Source organism: Limulus polyphemus, unplaced genomic scaffold, assembly GCF_000517525.1.
Source record: "Limulus polyphemus unplaced genomic scaffold, Limulus_polyphemus-2.1.2 Scaffold344, whole genome shotgun sequence".
NCBI classification, from domain to species: domain Eukaryota; kingdom Metazoa; phylum Arthropoda; class Merostomata; order Xiphosura; family Limulidae; genus Limulus; species Limulus polyphemus.
Genome location: NW_013665954.1, coordinates 660,512 through 668,409, shown reverse-complemented (window position 1 = coordinate 668,409; position 7,898 = coordinate 660,512). Strand labels below are relative to the sequence as shown.

Below are 7,898 nucleotides of genomic sequence, written 5' to 3'. Positions count from 1 at the left end.
TACAAGCGGTCTTCCAGGTCTTCTGTAATTCAGCCCAGATCTTCTACCAGATCTTCTTCTGTCTCTTCTACCAGATCTGTCAGCGCCTCAAAACTGTTTCTGACTTCACAGTTGAACTCTTCTTTTTTTCTTACCATCTTTCAAAAACTGAATGTTAAATTTATGGTGTGGTCTGCCTGAAGAGTCACAGGAGGATCTCAGCTTGGTCTTCAGTGTTGCCACAAGCAACTGATATAATTACAAACAATAATATAAAATTTTAATCTCCTACTTTCTTGATTTGTCAAGATATCAATAAATTTGTCAAACCCACCAGAGAATACCTCCTGTGCTTCGATGTCTTACAATACAATCATATAATTATGTTTGTATTGCTGATAAACATGTTTATAAACAACAAAAAGAGCTGATTCTCTTCTACATAAATATAATAGAATTTATTTATGTCTGTAATTGAGAAGTGGTAATGTTTTGTTGAGTAAAGCTGTTGATTTGAGCAGTAACAGTGTTTTTAATATATTTATTGTCTAGTTAGAAATCTAAGTAAACTAAACATCCTGTTCTAATGACTGATATATTTTTATGTTCTAAAATGGATATTTGAAAGGTACATTCAAGTTTTTTTTATAACAAACATAGAGAAATAAAATGAGGCATGGAGTTATACATGCAAGTGCAAAGTTTGAAAGTTCCCATGCAAAGAATGTGCAATGTAAGAGAAACTGCTAATATGTTCTTGCTGTGATTTATTGCTTTTACTGGATAGATAAACTACTTGTGTGTTATAAGCCAATCAATAAAATTATCAATTTCAAAAACAAAAATGGGAAATGGGAACAATTGCAATTTTGAAGATATGTAATTTAAAAATCTTATCAATTATGCATTCAAAGAAGAAAAATTGTATTGTTCATTTTTTTTCATATTTTAAACTTGGAACTTACTAATCAATTAATCATTGAGCTCATTTATTAATTACATTCAGCTGATTGTCACATGAGATGTTTAAAAAAAAATTATAATGCTAAAAATGGGGTTTTGATATCCATGGTGGGCAGAGCACAGATGGCCTGTTGTGCTGCTTAGTGTTTAACAACAAATAAGCATAATGGCAATATTTTGATTACTCAGATAGTTGGAATAATCATAAATAGTAATAATAAGAAGCACTAATTTTCTCCTTTCTCTTAAATTGTATTTTTTGTGGTGGTTGGGTTGTGAATGTCATTGGTCAGATTTGTTTACAATCCATGTGCTTTGGACTCTTTATCATTCCACAGTTGTCTTGCTTTACCCCAATAGGTCTTTTCTTCCTAATAGTGTGGCAGCTAAAAAAGGGGATAGATCCTTCTCACCAATCCACTTGCAAGCCATTTCTCACCATTATGATCACTCTGATCCTGACCATTTATTATGTCCTGTTAGGGCCCTTAAGTGTTATGTAGCTTGTACTAATTAATTTAGAGGTAGTAGGAATTGTTTGTTCATTCATCGGAATCCCTCTATTTCTTTTGACTTATCTCCCATTACCCTAACGAGGTGGCTTCGTAAATTGATTCACATGGCCTATAATAGACTGTCGTTACAGGAGAGGAATCTTTTTGCATCTTGACAGATTCATCATATCTCTATGCCAACAACTGCCTGGTTAAATTTCCCTCTGGAAGACATTTCGCAGTCTGTAGCTATTTTGACCATATCTGCTAGATTTTAACCAGAGGTGAGTGTTTTCCTCTGTCATACTTTTTTTTTCTAGGGTCCCTTTATTTTTCACTGGATCCCACTCTGTGGTGAGTGTTGCCAAGGCAGGTATGCTTTCTCTTTTTAATTTTGCACTAGCACCAACTTTCACTATAATTACCACAGGTTGTAACAGGCTCTGTCGAAATTGAGTGTTCCATAAGACCATCTAGGTGCCAACCGGATGGTATTACCTTATTATAATGAACCGCCAGTTCCAGTTGCTGGGGTGGCAGAAAGGGGCTTTTCCTCCTACTCAGGTCCCTGGATGTTTTTCCCAGATATCAGTATGGGTGTCACCACCCTCCTCGGGAGACTACTCATAATTCCGGTTCAGATTTGACACGAAGGTATCCAGGTTGGGGGGGGGGGGGGGTGCATGACCTTTCTCTTTGATCAATGTCTGTTTCGTATATTGTTAATGGAGGGAGGTCCACTATCTCCTCATAATTCTGAACACAAAGTGGTCCTGTCCTAGGTCCTTGGTTGAGCACAAGTTCCATATCCTTTCCATAATTCCAGGGGCAAGTGGAATGCTCCTTGCCCACTTGGTTGGGGAGTGAAGATGAATATTCGTAATTCCAGACCAGATGAGTTCTGTTGCTATGGTTGAGTACGGCATACATGATCCCATCATTCCGAGCCCGGGGTGTTGCCTTTTGAACTTCTTCAGGTGGAGGAGAAAATTTGTCCACTTCGGTGTTTCTTACTTTGTCATCGTGATTCTTGTGGTGTGGAACACATCACTCTATGGTTACAGGTTGGGATCCAATTAACAGTAAAATATAATATTGCAGTCCAATAGCCCTAGCCACCAACGTGGGATATAGGTACCATGACCCCTTAATTCCAACTTGAGTTGTTCAATCTCAGCTATCTGGTTGGGGCTGGCCTATACTGATGATTACTCGTATTCTATTCCAGTTTTGATATAGGAACTGAGTTCCTGGTGAAGAGCATACCTGTTCTTGATGTAGTGCAGTTCCCCACTCTTGTACCTTGTTTATCTTGGTTCACTTCTGTTCTATACAGATACTTTCTGTATGGTTCATGCTTGCAACAGCCCCTTCACCTTCTCAATGTGGGATTCTAGCTATAGTGTCAGCGGAGGTAAGTATGTTTTGGAAGTTAACAGTTAACATCCTAAACTGAAAATGTATTTCGAATGATACTTACCTCCACTGACACTCTCTCACCCTACCTCCCCACTAAAAGCCGGTTCATGTCTTGAAAAAGTGATTACATTATCTGAATAAGGTGCTTACATACTGTATCTAGATAGAAGGAGCATTGAATTTTGCAAATTAGAATTTGCCAATTGGGGGGTATAAAAGACTGGAGCAAATGTTTTCAATGCTCAGATGGGCAAAGAATGGAAACCCTTGAGATCGAGAAATAGCTATAGTGTCAGCGGAGGTAAGTATAATTGGAAATACATTTTCAGTTTAGGAAAATGTTAACTTCATATCTTTTTTACTCTTTCTCTGCATTACTAATGTTTATTTTTTATTTTCGTTAAACCCTTTACAAAGTTTTCACTTTAAATGTGTCACTTTGTCTTAACATTGAAAATAATTTTCTACAGTTTTCAACCCCATTTTCTTTCTGTGTTTTAAATTTTTTGAATCACCTTAAGAATTTCAAGTAAAAAAAACACAGCTCCCATGGTACTTTTGTTCAAAGAATTGAATTTAATAAAAATCTATACAAATGATAAAATGATTCTGTGTAATATTTTTTAAATTATAAATTACAGTATGCTGTTCTACAATAGAAGTCAAACTAAACAGCTGTGTTTGTTTTGTGATCAAGAGGGTGAAAATTGCAGAACATCTGGATGCAAGTGATCATTGCTTTATTAGGTTCAATGTTTTGCTGCATGTGGGGATAAGGAATAATGATACTTTGGTTACAAATAAAAAAAAACAAATTTTGAAGGGATGCGACAAGAATTGTCTACTGTGAATTGGGCAACTGAATTATTTGGAGACACTGATCAGATGTTGAAAATTTTTAAAGATGAATTTTTAAGTAGTCAAGGTAAACATATTCCTTATAGAAAGAAAAGGGTAGCTGCAAGTTAAAAACCAGGATGACTTGCAAAGAGTATATGAGATAAAATTAAAGAAAAAGCATCATAAATTTAAGGAATTTAAATTGACTGGTATGATAAGAGATTTAGAAAATTATAGAAGATCAAAAAAGTTGGTGAAACAGGAAATTAGGACATCAAAAAGGAGTATGAGAAAAGGTTGGCTGGAAATGTAAAAATTAACAGTAAGGATTTCTTTAAATACATTAAGGGTAAAAAATGTTTGGATGGGGGTAGAACCCTTGAGGGATCATAAAGGCTTGTATTTGATGGTTATGAGATGGCTGGGTTATTAAATTTTACTTTTTCTTTGTTTTTTTCTAATGAAGATTCAAGCAGTATTCCACATCTTGAACAGTTGATAAATGGAAACAAGTTCAAACAGGATGGTTGCATTAATTCTGAGCTGGTTTACAAAAATTGGGAAATTTAAAGAACAATAAGGCTCCTGGGCCAGATAATATTTCCCCGACAGTTTTGAAGGAGGTTAAAGATTGGGTATGTAAGCCACTTGCTACTGTTTTTTTTTCAGTCCTTGAATAGTGGGCAGGTAACAGAGGATTGGAAGTTAACTAATGTAACTCCTCTTTTCAAGGGAGGTGATAAAAATTGTCCCAGTAATTATAGACCTGTTAGATCAGTTACATCAGTTGTGGGAAAGGTTTTGGAAAGTCTGATAAAAGATGCTTTGCAAAGTCATTTAACAAAGTTTAGAATTTTATTGGGTAGTCAGCGTGGTTCACTAAGGGAAAATCTTGCCTAAGAGATCTTTTGACATTCTTTGAAAAGGTTACTACTTATGTAGATGAGGGCAAGAGTGTAGATATGGTGTATCTGAATTTTCAGAAATCATTTGACAAAGTGCCACATAAAAGGCTTGTAAGAAAAATTATCTCTATAGATGTGGGGGTATAAGCTTGCAAATTGAATAGAAGAGTGGCTGGATGAAAGAAAACAGAGGGTTGTTATAAATGGAGTTCAGTCAAACTGGATTAATGTCACAAGTGGGGAACCTCAGGGCTCAGTCTTAGGACCTTTGCTCTTTTTGATTTACATCAATGATATAGATGAAGTAATGGTCAATAAATTACTTAAACTTGCAGATGATATTAAGGTCTTGTTATAAGTATAAATAACCTTAACAGTATCATGAAAGAAAGGGATCTTGGTGTTGGATTGGTGCAGGACCAACCAACATACGTTATCATTCAGTTGTAGTTCAGATGTTACATTCCTGTTCAACCTCACTGGTCTTGAAGTGAAAATGGTAGGGACCCTCCTCCTACTACATATTGAAACCAAATTCCTGGTGCCATCTGGTTTTGGACCCTCTTTGTATGGTCTGATTTACTCTAGCCATACTACATGTGGTGCTTCTGAAAGCTTGTTGCAAGTGTTGAATTGTGTTTGTATCTTTCTCCACTAATTATGACACTCTCTTCCCTTATTGCTTGGATGAAGAGTGTACCCTGGTACAGATGAAATGTGGTCTGTCATGAATGTGACTTTACTATATTTTTCAAAAGTGTAGGGTATCACACTTCATGGGCCCCTTTCAGATGCTTCCAGAAGAGGTCTCATTCAGGTAAAAGTTTACCCCAGTTCCTTCACCACTCCAATTTGAGATTCTAGCTATATATGAGTGGAGGTTACATATTGTATTGGAAGTTAATATTTTTCAACATTGAAAATGTATTTCTGATAGATACTTCTTCTCACAATTCCCACCCTTCCTTCCCACTTCTGGTGCATCTTATTTTATTGCCTGATCTTGAAGTGATGATTGAACAACCAATCAACTGCAATAGGAGGGTGTGTTGCACTCATATTGGTGAAGGGATGTTGCATGTTCATTTGCATGTGACAATGCAGCAATATTACATGGAAATGTGAGTTTAGGTGGGAGCCTTAAGGCTAGTGGTGAGAGAAAAAAGTTCAAATGTAGGGGCTGCACTTAATTCGGGAAAGCAGGTAAGTACCTATTGGTGTTTTCAGTGTTGAAAAATGTTATCGTTTGAGCTTTTGAGAGTTAAATGAGTGACTAAAGTATATAACTGGTTATGAAGTTGCATCTTGAAACAGTCAACTCTGTTTAGAATGTTTTATAGCTTGTGTGTTTTATTTTGTAAATATTTGCCACCTATTTGCTTTTCAGAAACAGAAGTGAAATGGAAGAATGTAAGAAGTTAGCAGAAGACATCAAATACTTAGCAGAAGAAACTTTGACTTTACTCTCTACTACTTCTGATGAAAGTCTTACCTTACAACAGCAGTTATTAGAAGTTGTTAATCATCTTCAAAATGCTAAGTCTGTTCTCGAAAAAAATTCATTGAATAAACCCAATTCTCAGCAGCATTATACCGTAGATTTTGATGTATGTTTTTTTTTTTACTAATCTTGATCATTTATGCATATATAGTGTTTTTCAGAATGCTTAATTTGTGAATCTGTTATTTAATTAGTTTGACCATTTGTATCTAAAAATATTGCATATGTAGAACAGTTAAAGCAAAGCTCATTTATCTGTCTAAAATACATTGATTTTTTTGTTAGGTAAAAATAGTAGAGTACAAACTCAATATTTTGGATTGTGGTTTACTTGTACTATTTTCTATTTGTATATTTTGAATATTGGAATTAATAATTATAACTAAATTTTCTAAATGCTTACACTATAAAAGGTTCTGAAAGTTTATTTAATTATTTGAAGTTAATTTTCATTGTTCATCTTTATATCTAACTAGCATATAGCTCATCAAAAATGATGGGGCAAGTACTACCACCCCCACCCCATAGTACACCCTAACCTCATATTTCATAACTAATTGAAATAAATAAATTTTGCAGTTTAGCAGTAAAAAATTAATCCTGAATTGTGATATGTGAAAGTTTTTGTCATATTAAAGGAGATTAGTTCAAAAGTGTGATTAGTTTTATGTGAGAATAATTGATTTGTTGAATGTAAATGATTAATGAGCCAAGCATATGATTATTAATGAATTCTGGTAGCTACCCAGCTTTAATTATAGTAAACATTAGTATGTAACTGTTTTCGCTGATATAGAAAAAAGTAAAATAGGTAAAGTCTGTTAAATATTTACAACTCACACAGATATTTTTATTTTCTAACCCCAATAAATAAACAGACAGATACAGATGAAGATCTTATAGGCAAAGATGATGTTGATCTACTTGAGACAGAAGATATTGATCAAGAAATGATAAGAGTGAGTTTAATGGTCAAGAAATTAAGAATTACAAAGTATGTTCCTCACAGTCTTAACCTTCTGATTAGGTAATCCTTTACAAACAAAAGTAATGTTCAAGAATTACAAACAATATAGGTTTATTTTGGATATTTTATTGGCACTTCCTGTATGACAAAGTAAAAATCTTAATATTTGAATGTATTTAAAAACGTACCATTACAATGAAGTACGACTCTACATTAGAGCTGGGCATTTATTTTTATTATTGATGTAATCAATTAACAATGAGCATTGATAAACATTGATTAATGTCATGTAAAATAATTGACAAATCAAAATTATAATTAAAAAATTGTTATGAAATAAGTCAACTAATCAAAATATGTGTGTCCAATAATTAGTGTTTTTGATTGTTCTACAAGAAGAACCATTGGCTGAAGAGCAGTGTTAACTCTCTAAGCCCATAATTTGCTTGTTCTTATGGAATTATTTTCATGATTTTCTAATGATTATCACCATACCTTATAAAATTCCAATTAAATAGATTGACGTTATGAAATTAGTCAACCAATAAAAATAAGTGTCCAATAATTCATGTTGATTGTTCTACAAGAAGAACCATTGTCTGAGAAGCAGTGTTAACTCTAACCCTTTTGAGACGGGTCACAGGTAAAAGGCCATGTCATCTCGTTTGTTGACTCACATTCAAAATTTTATTGAACTGCTATTTCATGAATTTATATCAATAAGTTTGATATCAAACTGTAGACTATAATTCAAATGTTAGAGCTATACATTAATCAATTTATTAATTTAAAAGTAAATATTAAAAACACAGATAAACATTGATTTTTGT

The 7,898-nt window shown here is 33.9% G+C and overlaps 1 protein-coding gene across 1 annotated transcript in view; it reads left to right on the top strand.

Moving 5' to 3' along the window:
- Positions 1–7,898, top strand: part of LOC106457546 (ATP-dependent DNA helicase RecQ-like) — an 86,410-nt gene that overhangs the window by 3,631 nt on the left and 74,881 nt on the right. Inside the window, exons 2-3 of the mRNA XM_013916978.2 lie at positions 5,988–6,207; positions 6,980–7,060. Of these exons, the coding sequence (XP_013772432.1) occupies positions 6,001–6,207; positions 6,980–7,060 (288 nt within the window). The 5' untranslated portion in view covers positions 5,988–6,000. The remainder of the gene's footprint in view (positions 1–5,987; positions 6,208–6,979; positions 7,061–7,898) is intronic.